The sequence below is a fragment of the Fukomys damarensis genome, unplaced genomic scaffold, assembly GCF_012274545.1.
Source record: "Fukomys damarensis isolate Sample0158 unplaced genomic scaffold, DMR_v1.0_HiC HiC_scaffold_17, whole genome shotgun sequence".
NCBI classification, from domain to species: Eukaryota; Metazoa; Chordata; class Mammalia; order Rodentia; family Bathyergidae; genus Fukomys; species Fukomys damarensis.
This window is the reverse complement of record NW_022900929.1, coordinates 54,345,544-54,363,785: the sequence shown is the minus strand read 5'-3', so window position 1 is coordinate 54,363,785 and position 18,242 is coordinate 54,345,544. Positions and strand designations below refer to the sequence as shown.

At 35.5% G+C, this 18,242-nt stretch overlaps 1 protein-coding gene across 4 annotated transcripts in view; it reads left to right on the top strand.

Annotated features, from left to right (window-relative positions):
- The window catches only part of Heatr5a (HEAT repeat containing 5A), a 152,455-nt gene that overhangs the window by 85,393 nt on the left and 48,820 nt on the right, over window positions 1-18,242 (top strand). For all 4 annotated transcript variants that reach the window (XM_033765122.1, XM_033765120.1, XM_033765121.1 and 1 more), the window contains exons 14-16: window positions 6,195-6,304; window positions 9,910-10,073; window positions 10,160-10,335. In XM_033765122.1, coding sequence (XP_033621013.1) covers window positions 6,195-6,304; window positions 9,910-10,073; window positions 10,160-10,335 — 450 coding nt within the window. The remainder of the gene's footprint in view (window positions 1-6,194; window positions 6,305-9,909; window positions 10,074-10,159; window positions 10,336-18,242) is intronic.

The window sequence follows — 18,242 nt, the reverse complement described above, 5'->3', positions numbered from 1 at the left end:
CAAAACTCAAAAATACAACCCCTGGAACAAAAAAAAAAAAAAAAAAAGTCTCTTGATCACTTAGTAAAACAAAAAAATTTTTTTTTTTACTGGGGATTGAACTCGGGACCTTGTACTTGTGAGGCAGCCAGTGGAACCACTGAGCTAAATCCCTAGCCCTGATCACAGTTTTAATTGGTTGCATTCCTTAAATAAAGTGAGCTTGGAAATACTTTTTTTTTGTTGTTTTTTTTGAGACAGTGTCTCACTATGTAGTTGAGACTGACCTGGAACTCACTAGTCCAGGCTGGTCTTGAACTCATAGCAATCCTCCTGCCTCAGCCTCCTGAGTGCTGGGATGACAGGTGTGAGCCACCACCCCCGGCCATAAACTGGAGGTTTCTGTGTAAATTCATTTAGTGAGACAGTTCTAAAATTTTCTTGCACTGTCTTATCTCAAGGTTTTAGTGAATTTCATTATTGTCCTCATAGAATAAGATGCGTAAGTATTTCATCAAGTTCTGTGGGAGTGTTTATAAAAGATTGAAGTTAGCTGTCGCAACCATCTGTCTGTAAATAGTAGTTGGTTTTTTGTGGAGGGGAAAACTTTCGTTTCAAATTATATATTTAATTTCTTTGGTTGTTTTTTCTTTTAGTTTGTTTTTTGTTTTTTTGGTACTGGGTATCAAACTCGGGTCCTTGTACCTGCAAGGCAGGCGACGGAACCACTGAGCTAAATCCCCAGCCCTAGTTTACAAATTTCATTTCATGTCCGTGATTTGTATATAAAGCAAGTATTTGGGGGAGTAAAAAACAAATATAGGGAAGGGACAGTTTCCACCGAAGTGTATAATTTAGTGGAAATGCTTAGAACCATAGCCAGTATTGTATACAAAACATTTTTAAGAGGTTTACTGGTATTAAAATATGTATCTATGGAAAGCGAAAGGTTTATTTACAGTGTTATATTAATATTGTACCCCCTGATGCTAAATGCTGAATATATGAAACACTTCATGTGTTCGTGGGAACATGCCATGTTCCCAACACTTCATAATCCTGTAATCTTCAAAGTGATGTGTGTTCATTCAGTCAGTACGCTTATGTGTAGAAAGCACTGTGTGAGAGGCAATTTGAATAACGGAGGCATGATTTAAACATAGTTTCTGTCTTCTAGGAGTAAGGAAATAGATGGCAAGAAAAGTGGAAAAGAAGTATCAGTAAAGGGCTGCAGAGAACGCTCAGGGAACAGTTATTACGCCCTGGAATTTGGAAGGGCTTCACAGTAGAGTGACACTTGAGCAAGACTTGTAAAAGTGAATAACATGTAATGGTTGAGATGGGGAGGGCATCTCAGAAAGAGATCAGCGAAAATCAAAGTGCAGAAGTATGAAAATGAATGCTTTGGGAAAGCTAAGCAGACTGGTGTGGCTGGAGCTGGGAATCGAAAAAGGATAGAAGGAGATGACACTAAGAAGCTGAGATACAGCCAGTATATGGAGGGTCTTCAATGCCTCACGAAACCTAATTCTATTCAGGTGACAGGAGGGTGCCAGTGGATAATCAAGAGGATGAGAAAAAAAATTAGAGACTATATACTTTATCAAATATACAGCTTCTGAGATTAATAACTGGCTAAGGAGTATTCAAGTAGGGTGGAAAGAATGGGTTGCTAAATTAGGGTACCAAGAGATATAGGGGCAAAAGGAAATGCTGTGTGGGTGTGTATTGATGCACTTCAACTAGCCAACTCCAATCTGCTGTTTCTCAAAGTAACTATTTCTGCTCTTTGATTGAATCGTTTCTCTATTGTGTACCTTCAGTGTTCTCTGTACTTTTTCTTTGTACCCCATAGTAGATTTTATATATATATACTGTATACTTACTTGCATGTGATGAGTGTGAATGGCATCCATTGGTCTGCCATATTTCTGTAGATTACCCACTGTACCTGGCCCAGAGGAGGGACTAAACTATGCAACAAGTCAGTGAATGAATGAATGAATGAATGAAATGTTGGAATGGGCACACTGGGTTGAAGGATGACAAGACATAATACTTGTTTTTAATTTTTTTTTTTTTTTTGGCTTTGGAGGTTCCTCTTCACATACACTCTTCATATTGGTTATCCAAATGAATTTTGTTTTGGCAGATTTATATATATATGCATGTAATATACTTTAATTACTTGCACCTCCCTAGTCCCCACATTCCCCCAGTTTCACATATTTTTGGGGGGTTCAATGTGTGTAATATATTTTGCTCATATCTGTCCCCTCTGTCCCCCATAATACACCCTGCATCTCTTTTTCCCTTCATCTTGTGTAGTAAATAATGTCCCTTCTGCTTTCTTGTCATCATTTTTTTTTTTTTTGTACCAGGGATCAAACTCGAGACCTTGCTCTTGCAAGGCAAGCACAGCCTCACAGATCTAAATCCCTGGCCCATTTTTTGGATTTTTTGAGACAGGGTCTTGCTTTGTAGTTTAGGATGACCCTGAACTTACTATGTAGCCCAGGCTGGCCTCGAACTCATGGCAGTCCTCCTGCCTTGGCCTCCTGAAGGCCGGGATTACAGGTGTGCATCATCACACCTGGCTCTTGTCATCTTTTTTAGATTCCACATATTAAGGAGAATATGTGCTATTTGTCTTTCTGAATCTGGTTTATTTTGTTCAATATATATCCATCTATTTTCTTCAAAATGGAAAATTTCATTCTTCTTTATGGCTGAATAATATCCAGTTTGTGTGTGTGTGTGTGTGTGTGTGTGTGTGTGTGTTCACGTACGTATGTACGTACATACGTACATATAGCATTTTCTTTATGCGTTCATCTGTGCTGGATATCTGCAGTGGTCTCATATCTCTGCTATTATTACAAGTTGTGCTATAGTTAACATAGGTATATGGGTAACCCTATAGTATGCTGACTTCAATTGCTTTGGAATATACCAAGGACTGGTACAGTTGGATCAGATGGTAGCTCTATGTTTAATATTTTGAGGAATGTTCATACTGACTTATAGCATAGCTGTACTAATTTACATTCCCACCAGTAGTGCTGATTCCCTTTTCCCCATATTCTCACCAGCATTTTTATTTTTTGGTATTCTTGGTAATAGCTATTCTGAATGAAGTGATATTGAATGTCAGTGTAGACCTGATTTGTATTGCCATAGTGGCTAAAGATGTTGAACCTTTTTTCATATACTAATTGGCCATTTGCACTTCTTTATTTGAGAAATATCTGTTTAATCATTTGCCCAATTATTGATTGAATGTTTTGTTTTGTTTGGTATTACATTTTTTGAGTTTTACTAAGTGTGGTAGCACAAACCTATAATCCCAGCTTTTGGGAGGCTGAGGCAAGAGGAATGACTATGAGTTCAAGTCCACCCTGCACCACATAGTGAGTTCAAGACCAGCATGAACTACATAGCAAGACCCTGTCTCAAAACAATATCCAGATGTATATATTACTTCTTTCTTTTCTGTTTTTTTTTTTCAGACTGAGAATTGAGCCCAACATCTTCATACTGAGCTATATTCCCTTTTAATTTTTATTTTGAGGCAGTCTTGCTGAGTTGCTAAGTTGCCTAGGCTCAAATTTGAGATCCTTTTGCCTCAACTTTCCAGAGTGCTGTTCGTATGGCTTCAAATGTTTACATTTTCTTTTATCATTTTCAAAGTTTCTGTTCTTATTCCTAGGTCTTTGATCCATTTTGAATTGACTTTCTGTGGATAAGAGATAGCGATATAGTTTAGTCTTTACACCAGTTTTTTCTTTCATTTTCCCAGCACCATTTGTTAAAGAGGCTATCTTTTCTCCAACATATATTTTGGTTTCTTTGGTAAGAATCAAGTGATAGTTACATAGCTTCGTTTCTGTATCCTGTATTCTATTCCATTGGTCTACCTGTTTGTTTTTGTGCCAGTGCCATGCGGTTTTTGTTGCTGTACATTTGTAGTATAATTTGAAAGTATGATGCCTCCAGTCTTGCTCTTTTTGCTTAGGATTGTTTTGACTGTTCTGAATCTTTTGTGTTTCCGTATGAATTTTAGGATTGTGTTTTCTAGTTATGTGAAGAATGTTATTGGCATTCTGATGGAGATTGCATTGAACCTGTAGATCACTTTGGGTAAGATGGCCATTTTAACAGTATTCTGCCAATCCATGAACAGGAAGAGTCTTTCCATCTTCTGGTATCTTCTTTAATTTCTCTCTTCAGTGTTCTGAAATTTTCATTGAAGACTTCTTCCATCTCCTTGATTAGATATTCTGTTTTATTTGAAGCTATTATAAATGCAATTGTTTTCCTGATTCTTGGGTAGTCCATTATTGATGCATAATAAAGCTTTTAATTTTTTTACTGTTATATAAGAATAAAACCAGGCCTTATTGCTATTGATTTTTTAAATGTTGATATTATATCATGCTACATTGCTAAATTCATATTTCGGCTCTAAAAGGTGTTTGATAGAGTCTTTAGGGTCTTCCAAGTATAAGATATCATCTATAAATGATACTTTGACTTCTTTTCCGATTTATATCCCTTTTATGCTTTCTCTTGCCTAATTGCTCTAGTTAAAATTTCAAAAACTGGCTGGGGATTTAGCTCAGTGGTTCCACCACCTACCTTGCAAGCGCAAGGTCCCAAGTTCAGTCCCCAGTACCAAAAAAAATAAAAATTCAAAACCTGTATTGAACAGGAGCAGGAACAGTGGATATCCTTGCCTTGTTCTTGATTTGAGAGGAATTGCTTTCAATTTTTCTCTATTTAGAATTATGTTGGCTGTGGGTTTCTTTTATGTTGCCCTTACTTTATTGAGGAATGATCGTTCAGTACCTAGTTTCTTGTGGGTTTCTTTTTATGTTTCTTTGTTTGTTTGTTTTGGTCCTGGTAATTGAACTCAGAACATTGCACTTGTGAGGCAGGCACGGTGCCACTGAGGTATATGCCCAGTGCAGTACCTAGTTTCTTTAGAACCTTTATCATGAAGGTATGTTAAATGTTGTTGAAAACTTTTTCTGTCATTTGATGGAGTCATGTGAGTTTTATCCTGGATTGTATTTATGAGGTTTATTGCAATTATCAATTTGCATATATTGAAATATCCTCTCATGCCTAGAATGGAACCAATTTGAAAGTATTGCTGAATTCAGTTTGTGAATATTAAGAATTTTTGCATCTTTGTTTATCAATGACATTGGTCTATAGTTTACTTTTTCATTGTTCTTTTGTCCTTGTCTAGTTTAAGTATCCAGATGATGTTAGCCTCATTGAATGAGTTTGGAAGCATTTGTTCCCTTCCTATTTCATAGAATAGTTTAAGAAGTATTGGTATTCTTTAAAAGTCTGATAAAATTCACCCATCTATCTGGTTCTTGGCCTTACTTTATTGGAAGACTTTTTTTTAATTATTGCTTCAATTTCATTACTTATAACTGATCTTTTTAGGTTATACCTATTCCCTTCATTCCGTTTTGGCAGGTCATACATGTTTAGAAATTTATCTATTTCTTCTAAATTCTCATTTATGAGAATATAGTTTTTTCAAAGCAATTGCTGATAATCCTGTACGTTTCTGTGGTATCTGTTGTAACATTCTCTTTTTCATCTCTGTGTTGATTTGGATCTTCTCTCTTTCTATTGGTTAGTTTAGCTAAGAATTTTTCAGTCTTGTTTATTTTGAGAAGTGGGGAGCTTTTTTTTTTGGCCCTGCTTGTCTGGACTTCTAAATGCCTCCTGGACATCTGTATCTTTCCCAACATTTGAGAAGTTTTCTGTTACTACTTTATTTGCACCTTTATGTTCATTAAAGAGATTGGCTTATAGTTTTCTTTTTTAGATGAGTCCTTGTCTGGTTTTGGAATCAAGGTAATGCTAGCTGCCAAGAATGACTTTGGCAGTACTCCTTCCCTTTCATTTTTATTAAAGAGTTTGAGGAGTGTTGATGTTAGGTCTTCCCCAAGGTTCTTGTAGAATTCAGTGGATTAGTTGGTACATTTTTTATTATCTATTATTTTTATTTTTATTACCTGTTATATTTATTGCCTATTATATTATTCAGGGTTTTTACATCTTCTTAGTTCAATCTTGGTGAGTCATATGTATCTAGGGTATATAGCTAATGTATTTGTCAGCTTGTTCAATATTTGTACATTGTCATATACTCCACATACTTAAGATGCACTTTTTTCTTTCGTTTTAAGGCTTTCTTCAATACTAAAATCATATGGAAATCCTTTGAAAACACCATCAGTAGTTTACAAACAAAGACTTTATGAACTATTGATTTTATTACCGCCTGAAACCTATGAAGGTATGTACTTCAGACTAAAATGTTTTATTATTTGTGACTAGTGTATAGTTAGTGCTTTGTTTCTAGGAGGTTTAGACAATCCAGTCTTCTGTGTTTAGAATTTTTATAAGTAAAATATATTTTTATAAAACCTACTTCTTTATTGCTTGCTTTCTTCTCTCCTCTGAGGAAAAAAAAAAAAAGTCCCTAATTCTATTTTGTGAGGGCACATGAGTCACAAACACTGATCTTAATTTTACTCTAGGGGTTTGCACAGAATGTATAATGTAAATCTGTTACAAATTTGGCTAGCCCTAATTTCCTTCTGGAGTGATCTATAGTAATCATTCATTACCAGTATTCTGTACATAACTCTGCCAAGAAAAAAAGTTTAATATTGAATTATAAAGGTGTAATTGCTCTTACATAGTTTGTAGTGTAAATTTTACTCTTACTAGGTTCAGAAATGACTTGTTTACTACAGTGATAAAATAAAATGGCAATAAATAAAATAAACTCTTTCCTCCTTTAAAATTAGTCTTAAAATCTTTATCCTAAATATTAAATGTAGTTTTAAACATAGAATTCAGGATGTTTGTTCTAAAAGTTGACTGTTAGAAATTCTTTTATGGGAACTTTTATATATTTTTTAGTATTGACAGTTTTCAGCCAAAAATTGTTAAATTGAATTTTACTTAAAACATGTTTCTTGTAAAAATACTACATTTATTTGCTTATGTCCTTCAGATAAATCCAACATAGTAAGTACCATAGTAATTCAAAATATGAGTTACTATAGTTTCTGTCTTGGCCTTTATCGTTGTGTGAGTGTAACCACTGACTTTCTCCTAGTTCACAGATGTACTTATAAAATGTTCACTATAAAGTAAGCATTTAGTATATATGTACTTCTAAAGAACTGAAATTTTACTATATGTGTTGCTGAAGCAAGCACAGAACTGAAAAAAATGTAGTGTCATTTCTCAGAAACTGTCAAAAGAACCATTTCTGTATGCTAAACACTGTGCTAAAAATTATATGTAACATATCTCATTTATACATTGACCTGGTTATAGTTTCCTAACTTGACAGGTAAAAGTTAAGTCAGTAGTCAAATGTGGTGGCATGTTGTGTTAAATACTCAGGGGCCAGGGATTTAGCTCAGTGATTCCGCCACCTGTCTCAAAAGCACAAGGTCCTGAGTCTGATCCCCAGTACCAAAACAAAACAAAGTACTCGGGATAGGGAAGGGAGATCACTTGAGCACAGGAGTTCCAGACCAGCCTGGGCAACATACTGAAACGCTGACTCAAAAAATCAACTCAAGAATACATATCCAATAAATAAGTAGAATCAAGATTGAAACAAAGGAACCACCTCCCACACAAGCACAAGGTCCTGAGTTCAATCCCCAGTACCAAAAAACAAAAAAGATTGAAACAAAGGTTTACATCATGCTATGCTGCCTCTCCTCTTACAAATAACCTGCTGGAGAACTAATTTTTTTTAATTGAGTTTATTGGTACATTTTAGGTATACAGTACAGTTACATTCATCATTGGGATCTTGTACCTTTACAAGACAGGTCTTGGTTCTCATTTTTCCCCTTGTCCCTGCCCTCTCTTCACCCCCTCCTCCCCTCCCAATTTACAAACATTTTATTTCCATCTTTTCATTTACTCACATTTTTTTCTTTTCCCTTATTACCTTTCCCCTACCCTTCCCACTTTTCCCTGACAGTTGGCCAGGATCAATGGACTTAAGCTTCCCCCCCTCCCCTGTTTCTTTCAATTCTTAAGTATTTCATATAATAAAAGCAATTTTTAATGTTTTGTAAGATAATTAGTTGACAATATGTTGGAGTAACTTATATGATCAGAACTTTAAACTTGTTTTGTTAGTCTCATTTTCCAAATTAATTAATAAGCAAAGTTAAATTTCTTTGCATGTTCAAAGACAGTTACTATCACCTATTACTATACCATGAGTTATATTATTCAAAATGTCTATTAATATTTTAATGGTAAAGTTCTAGCTATTGTGGTCCACTCACATTATATAAATATATTAAATTAAATGGCAACAACACTAGGGATGTACCTCAGTGGTACGGCATTTGCTTAGCATGTGTGAGACGCTGGATTCCTAGCACTGTCCCAGCAAAAAAGAAAACAAAATTTTTTTTTTCTTGAATGGAAAAGTCCTAAGGGTGGGAGAAAAAAAAATTTTTTTCTGTTGGTATAGTTGTAAACAGGTATAGTTACTTTGGGTTGAAAAAAACATAATACAACTACATTATCATTTGTCTATCAATCATTTTTCTCTAACATGTTATAAAAGTAGATTTCTCTAACATGTTATAAAAGTAGATATACGTGGAAAAGACACAGAGAGTAAATTTAATTTTTCCTTTTTTTAATTGTTGAATTTATTGGTACTTTTTAGGTATACAGTACAGTTACATTCATCGTTGGGATCTTGTATTTTTCTTTTCTTTGTTTTTTTAAACAAGATCTTGCTGTATAGTTCAGGCTGTCCTTAAACTCACCAGTTAGCACAGGCTGGCCTAAAACTTGAGGCAATCCTCCTGCTTCAGCCTCCTGTGTGCTATGATTATAGGCATGTGCCACCACCCTGGTGATTCTGCCTTTCAAGTCCTAACTATGTCTCTTTATGAACATCTTGGAACTGATATAATATACATAATATTTATTACATTCCTAAACTCCAATTCTGAAAAAAATGCAAGTTCCAAAAAAATTAATTATTTTGTCCAGTTACAATCAAACAGGTAGCCAATGAATAATTCTATTCAAGTTTTCTCATCTATAAAGAGTGCGAACATAATCATTGGAGGCTTGTGTATAAAGCTTTTAGAAAGTTTTCTGACACATTAAGTCTTTAGTAAATGTTGTTACTAGTGTTACTGCTAATTGTGATACAAAAAATGACAGGCATTATGGCCTGTGCCTATAGTCCCAGGTACTCAGAAGGCTGAGGCAGTATGATCAATCAAGGCCAGCCTTGGCAACATAGTAAGACCCCTTCTCCAAAACCAAAAGAGAGAGAGAGAGTGGGGGGAGGGGTGATGACATTATAGCATGTAAACCCTTCCTGCTACTTGTAATAGTAGGCACCACATCTGGTATTCATTTCATCCTAATCTTGCTCAAAGAAATACTGCTCAAAAGTGAGTATTTCTCTACAATGATTTTTTGATTTTTACTCATTCCAGTACTTTTAAAACTGGCAAAAGCCAAATTTAAGCTCAGCTCTTTTCTTTTAAGACGGAGTGTCACTGAGTTTTTAAAATAGCACTACATCAGCCTCAACTTCCCTAAATCTGGGATTAAAAGCATACCTGGACTCTTAATCCCATACTCTCAGGCCCAGGGATTTAGCTCAGTGGTGCTGCCAAGTGCCTCACAAGGTCCTGAGTTAAGGAAGGAAGGGGAAGGAAGGAAGGAAGAAGAAAAAGATAAGGAAGGAAGGAAGGAAGGAAGGAAGGAAGGAAGGAAGGAAGGAAGGAAGGAAGGAAGGAAAGAAAAAGAAAGAAAGAAACTATACTATCACCAGTCAACTGCTAGTACTAAATTGCTAATTTCTCATTCTGTCTGGCTCAACAGGAAACTTCTGTGCTATCCTCAGAGAGCTGGCTGCTGACTTGACTGCCCCTGATATCCAGGTTGCAGCATCTACATTTTTACTTCCATCTCTTTGTCATCATGATGATCTTTTGATGTTAAGTCCTTTGCTACAAGAGACTGACCACAGATTTATTGAAGAACAGGTATAACTATTTTTAAATAACTCTTGAGTAGATTCAATCTTTAAATAGTAATTTTTAAAATTTAATATACGCTTTTTTCCTTTTAGCTCCTGCTTGGTAATGGGGTTGCTTGTGGAAGCCTTGAATATGACCCTTATTCCATTTGCGAGAAGAACATAGAGGGAGATTCTATACCTAAGCCCCTGCCTCCAGCACTGTCAGTTATTAGCTCTGCAGCCAAACTCTTTGGGCTTGTCTGTGCCCATGTGGGAGAAACTCAGAGGTAAGTCTCTTCAATGGCTATTTATCCTTAAATATTAATATATAATGGACTTAATGAATGCTTAGTGGAGAGCTCATGGGAAGAAGAATGTTGTTAGAAGATCTTATTAACATAAAGAATTTCTCATAAATGACAGGTAAAGGTAACACGAAGGTTCTTGTCTATTCACTTGGCAAAAATGAATAAGAAATTATTAAATCCCCCAAAATACTGGGTACTATCCTGGTTATAGTACTGTGCCTGCTATTAGATTACTGTCTACCTGAAAATATGAATTAAAAGGTCAATAATAACAAGATTATTGATTTATGAATAATTGTTACAAATAAAAATAATGTTTTTGCTTACACTAGGTCTCCCAGTTTTTTTTACTTTGGAGATTTTGTGCAACCATTACAAGTTCAAGTATTAGTCTTCATTTGGGTGGATTTCAAAACATTGAATCTGTCTGTTCACTTAAAATGAAAGTTGGACCACAAATAAAGGGAGCTGATGGATATGCTGATTAGCTTGATGGTGAAAATCATTTCACAGTAAAACATTATATACCTTAAATGCACAGTAGTTTTATTTGCAAATTGTACTCCATTAAAACTAGGGAAAAAATTAAGAGCATTAAAACATAGTATTCCCCACAATCTATGTATTTATGTATTGCAAACATATACTAATTTTTTTAAAAGGAATTTAAAAATTATGCTATATAGGGAATTCCATCTTATGCTATTTTAAGAATATTAAAAATACAGGATGCTGTCCCAAAAGAGAACTGTGGTTTTCAAAACCAAAGACTGAAGCCAGACATGGTGGCTTACAGGCACAAGTTTATAATCTCGGCACTTAAGAGGCTGAGGCAAGAGGGTTGCCACTAGTTCAAGGTCAGCTTGAACTACGTAGTGAGACCCTTTCTGAAAAAAAAAAAAAAAAAAAAAAGATTGATAATGATTTCTCATTGAGAATGGTAGTTTCTTCATTGAAAACTAAGCATGTACTTTATTCTTAGAGATCAGAAGACACTATCCAGGAAATTCTTTTATCTAAGAAACTAAATGGGAAATGAACCTCTACCATAGATTACTCTAAAAGTTGACAAATTATTGCGGTCCTCTCTCATTTATATTCTCTAATTCACTCCTGTTTCCCTCCTTCCCTCTTTCCCTCTCTCTTCCTCCCTCTGTTTCTCCTTCCCTTTCATGCTAGGCCAGCAGTACATTTGACTGTATCATTTTATCTAGTTATGTCTCCCAGAGGGTACCAGTTAGGTTGAGACTTTACTTTGGCCTCATTTTAAAGACTTAAATATTTTAGTCTCATCAGCAATATATTTCTGAAACAGGTCTTAGAATAGTTTACTTTCAGTTCATGGAAAAGTGAATGAAAATTATGTTGAATTTTATTGGCTTCAGTTTCCAAAGAATGTTTTTCCCAAATTTATTTGTAGTTTGTAATTCTGTCTATATACTATAACTATAAAGTTATAGTCCTGTGATACTTAAGACAGTATGTAAATTATAAATGAATAAGAGATATGAAGGAAATCATAGAGTCTGGAATATTCAAAGAAAGGTTCATGGAAAGGATGAGATTTGAATTAGTTTATGCTATTTTATAAAATACACAAGATAATTTAGATTTTTTTTTCCTCATTGAGTTTATTGGTACATTTTAGGTATACAGTACAGTTACATTCATTATTGGGATCTTGAACCTTTACATGATAGGTCTTGGTTCTCATTTTTTACCCTCGTCCCTGCCCTCCCTTCATCCCTCCTCCCTCCCCCTTTACAAACGCTTCATTTCCATTTTTTCGTTTTCTCATATTTTTTTTCTTTTCCCTTATTAGCTTTCCCCTACCCTTCCCTTCTATAAAATGGAATATTACTCAGCCATAAAGAATGAGAAATTCAACTCATTCATAGGAAAATGCATACATATTAAGGATATACTCCTAAGTGAAATAAATAAATCACATATGTGTAAATATCGAATAGTTTCTCTTGTGTGAATTAACTATAATAGTACATAAGATCCTAATGATATAATGGACAGTGTGAAATAGGAAGAAAGGGGCTAAAGGTATAGGGAAAGATAATTTAGATTAATATAACAGTAACTGTGGATGAAATAGGGTTAGCTTTTTAGGCAAAGGATTTAAATTAAGCATGTTCATAAGTGGCTCCACTCTTCTGTAGGTCTGCGATAAAAAGCAAAATAGTGCACAACCTTTCCTTTTAAAAATAGTGATTTCATTATTCTCCTAAAGAAGCTTTTCTTTTCAGATTTGTTGCCCAGCCATGGTTTCAAGCAGATGTGTCCTTAGTTAGGCACGGTGGCACTTATCTGTAATCCCAGTCACTTGGTGGAAGAATTGCAGGTTTGAGGTTAGCCTTAGTAAGATGCTGTCTCAAAATAAAATTGAAAAAGTCCAGGATTGTAGTTTAACAGTAGAGCACTTGCCTAGCACATATAAGGCCCCAGGTTCGGGCCCTAACATCGCAAAAGGGTGGGTGGGGGGGTGTGATTCCTTGTTTTATTATTTAAGTTTAACGAATTTAAAATGTGCTTATAAAACAAGAACCAAGACATTGTGTAAAGGTACAAGATCCCAATGATAAATGATATTGTTTGCTTTAAATGTACCAATAAACTTAATGGGGAAAAATATAAAGTAAAATAAATAAAATGTGCTTATAGTTCCCCACCATAATCAAGATTGTAATATTATAATAATATTCAAGGAAGGGGAAGTTCCATTTTAATAAAAAAGTCATTAAGTCTTATTAAAAGCAAAATGTATCATTTTGTTTTGGATTAAAAAATAGTCAATGGTTTGGGGCGTGTGTATGTTGGGAATGGAACCCAGGGTCTTTGCTCTTTTTGATATTTTATTTTGAAACAAGGTGTAAGTAGCCCAGGCTAGAATTGAACTTGCAGTTCTCCTGATTCAGCCTCCCTGTACACTGGAATTACAGGAATGTACCACCATGCCTGGCTTGGAGACTTTTAAAGGAGATAGTCTGGCAGTATACCAGATACTACAAAATAGGTCATAACATCCATCAGCAGCCAATTATTAGTAGCAAGAGGCAGAGGAAAGAAACTGCGTACTAGTGTTATCCCAATTTTTTTTTTTTTTTTTGTACGGGGATTGAACATGGTCCTTGTGCTTGCGAGGGAGGCGGCGGGACCACTGAGCTGAATCTCTGGCCCTGTCCCAGTTTTGATGATTGTTTATGGGAGACTTTTTTTCTTGGGGCTTGTATTTGCATTTCTAGATATGAAAGATCTTAAAGTGTTCTTTTGGGGAGTTTTTTTGTTTTGTTTTTTGAGATGGAGTTTTGCTATGTTGTTCAAGCTGGTCTTGAACTCACTATGTAGCCTGAGCCAGCCTCAAACTTACAGCTTCATCCACTTTGAGTGCTTAAAATGTCCATATTTCCAGCACACACAAGGCCCTGAATTCACTTCCCAGCACCACAAAAGAAGAGAAAAAAGGAAAAAAGTGTCCATATTTAATAGCAGAGTATTTCAAAGTATTTTGTGTTATTGCGGTATCATGTAAACAGTTTAAGAGAAATCTTTTATAATATGAAATTACCTTAAATTTGGAAATAAGCTTCTTATGTATTATTTTTGCATTTAGATACTAAGTCACGTTTAAAAACAGTGATTCAGACTGGTTGTGTTGGCACACATCTGTAATCCCAGCACTCAGGAAGCAGGAGGATCGCTATGAGTTTGAGGCCAGCCTGGGCTACATAATGAGTTCAAGGCCAGCCCTGAAACCCTGTCTCAAAAAGCAATAAATGAATGAATGAATGAATGAATGAAGTTGATTCTCTCTATTATGACTGTAGAATTCCCCCCACGCATGCTCTCCCCAGCCTGGGATTGAACCAGGGGCTTCACACTGAGCCATATCCCTAGCCCTTTTTAAATTTTTTGTTTTGAGACAAGGTCTTAAGTTGCCCAAGTAAAACTCAAACTTGCAGTCCTCCTGCCTCAGCCTCCCAAGTGCTGGGATTACAGGTGTGTACCACTGTGCTTGCTCTTACTATAGAATTCTGAAGATCAGAAAACTTTGCATTGTTAATATTAAAGCACTAAGATTATAAGGACAAAATCTTTTATATAGAAAGGAAGTATTACTGACCATGTTTATGTGTTGTCTTGACCTATGGACATGATCAAAAAAATAATACAGGTATTTCTGTTATGATTTAGATCTATAAATCTGTTGGGAAGGTGATTGAATCATAGGGGTGCTATACTTATTAGTGAATTCATGCACGAGGAATTCACTTGCAAAATGTGCCGTTAAGAGATAGGGAATGATTAGAGGTGGTTCACGGGGGGCATGGAACTGGAAAAGTAAGTGCTTGTTTCTGGCTCCTGTGTATTCTGGCTGCTTTCTGGCTGCCATCAGTTGAACAGCTTTTCTGTAGCAGGACTTTCCACTGTGCTGTTGCTGCCTTGGTGCTAACTGACTGCGGACTGAAACTGTGAGGAACCAAAATAAATCACTCCTTTAAGTTATGGGTGCTGGGCAGTTTGTTCCAGCAATGGGAAAGTGACTAAGATAAGGTCAAATTATATAATATTATGACAAAATTCTTAAACTCTAACTTTAAGCAATTTTAGTAATATTAGACAGTTACATTGTAACATACCTCGTATATGATCTCATAATGTTTTAGCTCTTTAAACTTGTGAGCTTGATCATACAGTTAGTTCTTCCTTTACATCACGTTTATCCTCTATAATCTTCCTAGAAAGCAGTTTCGTCATGACTATGTCCTTGCCAAAAAAATATAGGAGTCTTAAACAGTGGACAGAAATTTTTATATGTAAGATTTTTTTCTCTCTCTTTTTTTTTTCCCCTCAGTACTGGGGATGGAACTCAGGACTTTGAGCTTGTGAGGCAGGCATGTTGTCACTGAGCTACATCCCCAACCCCTATTTTTTCTTATAATAAAAATTAAAAGTGGCCTGTAAGTTCCAAACTAGAGAATTGGTTAAATAAATGTATTACCAGACTAGTACTGAAAATTATTTTACTGCATTAGTTAATAAGATGAGAAAATCCACAGTAATATTCAGGAGGAAAAACATAAGCAAGTTATTAATAAATATGTATAATGTTTTGTTCTGTTTTGGTTTTGGTTTTGGTTTTTTGAGACAAGGTCTCACTGTGTAGTTCAGACTGGCCTTGAACTCACTATGCAGCTTAGGCTGGTCTCAGAACTCATGGCAATCCTCCTGCCTCAGCCTTCCAAGTGCTGGGATTATAGGCATGCAGCCCCACCCCCACAGAGTATAAATAATGTAACCCTAGTTTTTTCTTTTCCCTCCCTCCCTCCCTCCTTCCTTTTTTCCTTCCCTGCATTTATCTGTCCATCTTTTTTTCTGTCATTCTTTTCTTTCATTGGGTATTAAACCTAGGTCCTCAAGCACACTAAGCAAACACTTTATCACTGATCTATGTCCCCAGCCTCTTTATATAATTTTGAGACGTGATCTCACTGAATTGTCTGGATTGGGTTCAAACTTGGATCATCGTGCCCTAGCCTTCCAAGTAGCTGGAATTATAGATAGCATTTTTCTAAAAACTACTTCTATATGCTAGTGAGAAAGTTAAGAATGAATATGCCAAAATGTTAGCGGTTGCTGTTAACACATGGTAAGATAATTGATGAATTTTAGAATAGGATGGTTTCCAAATTCTTAGTGATCCATTTTGATTATACTCTGTGAATTGATTTTATATATACTGCTTTCCCTAATACATGTGATTTGTGCATAGCCTTACACCTTCCTTTTTCTTTAACTTCTTGTGCAGTTGGACTTTTTATGTCATATCCATTTGCTTTGATAACAGAATTGTCATTTTGGACAGAACTATATTTAAGCCTTTTAGCCTTAGTACAATGATAGGGATCTAGTTCAGGACTCAAGGATATGATTAGAAGTACACTAAAAAATACTCAGTTTTTACCTGCTTTTTAATTTTTTAATGCAATTGCGTTTTAATTCTACAAGTACATTTAAAAGCCTACCATATGCCAAACACAAGATACTAGAGGAATGAAGATAAATTATAAGGCAAAAATAAAAATGAGAAAACACTTAAGCAAGACACAAAGACAGACTTCCAGTTCACCAATGGCAAACAGTAGGGCAAATGAGGATGTAAAGGCCGACAGTGAACCACCAGGACACCCTGAACTCAAAGCACAGGAAGTAACAAAACAGATCAATCAGGCTCTAGAAAAATTCATAACAGAAATAATTTCCCAGATAACCATAGAGATAGTGAGCAAAATGGAAGTCGTCATTCGAGACTCTAGAGCAGAAACTGACCAAAAATAGATAAGCTCAGGACCACGATAGAAGCCATGAAGGCCCAGCATAAGAAAGAAATGGAAAAAATAAACACCCAACATAGGAAAGAAATAGAATCCATAAAACAGATTCAAACAGGTATCCAGGAGATGAAACACTCCATTGAAAGTGTACACAACAGAATAAAAGAATGCGAAGATAGACTCTCAGTTATAGAAGATAAGATTGCAGTCAGTGACCATGAAAAGAGAGGTCTCTTAACAACAGTAAGGGATCATGAGAAATTGATCCAACAACTCCTAGACGATGCAAAGAAGAATAACATAAGACTGATAGGAATACATAAAGTAGCAGGAGAAAATACAAATGACTTTAAAAAGCTGTTCACAGAATTAATGACAGAAAACTTCCCAAACAGAGGGGAAGAATTTGACATTCAGATAAGTGAGGCATATAGGACCCCAACTAGCTACAATCAAAAAAAAAAATCTACACCTAGACATATAATAATCAAGATCCCAGAAACCCAACAGAAGAACAAAATACTACAAGCAGTAAGAGAAAAGAAACAAATCACATGCAAAAGAAAGCCTATCAGAATCACAGCAGACTTTTCAACACAAACCCTTGGGGCAAGGAGAGCCTGGAATGAGATATTTCAAGTACTAAAAGAGAACAACCTCCAACCTAGACTGATGTATCCTGCAAAACTCTCTTTCAAAATGGATAAGGAAATAAGACACTTCCATGGCAAAGAACACCTGAGAAACTACATGAATACCAAACCAGCACTACAAGCAATTCTAAACAAGATCCTAGAAAAAGACAATGAAGGCAACAACACCATGAGGCCCAACAGAGTAAATCAAATAGGCAAGGCAAGAAACTGAAAGGAGAAGGTGAAAAAGTAAAAAGAATCAACAAAAGGCCAGTAACATGTCAATAATAAGTCAGTACATATCACTTATGACCATCAATGTCAATGGCCTCAACTCACCAATCTAGAGAAATAGACTGGCAAAATGGAATAAGAAGCAAAATCCAACAATATGTTGTATACAAGAAACACACCTAGTGCAAGAAGAAGCCCATAGACTGAAAGTGAAAATATAGAAAACAATTCTCCATGTGACAGGAGCCCAGAATAAAACAGGGGTGGCAATCTTATTTGCAGACAAAGCAAATTTCAAACCAAAACTGATGCTAGTATTATTGATGTAGGATGGTACTGTATCATTACTCTGTGAATGTAAAATATCTTGTACCTGCTTTATTATATATAGTAGTGACTGTGCTTTATCAGAGCTATATTTAATGATATTACTCTAGAATGTTCACTTTCCAGATGATGATTAAGATGCAAATTTAAAAATTGGTGCCAGCTACCACAACAGCAACAGAACTTTGCTGTTTTCTGTATATTATTCTTTTCTTTTTTTTGTTTTGTTCCGTTTTGTTTTTTAATGGAATGTACTGAATGTCTATAATTTTGTTCAGATGACTGCAGAACCTGGAAAAGCTGTTGCTGCTATGGATGCATTACATACTGCTATTAGTCTTTTAAT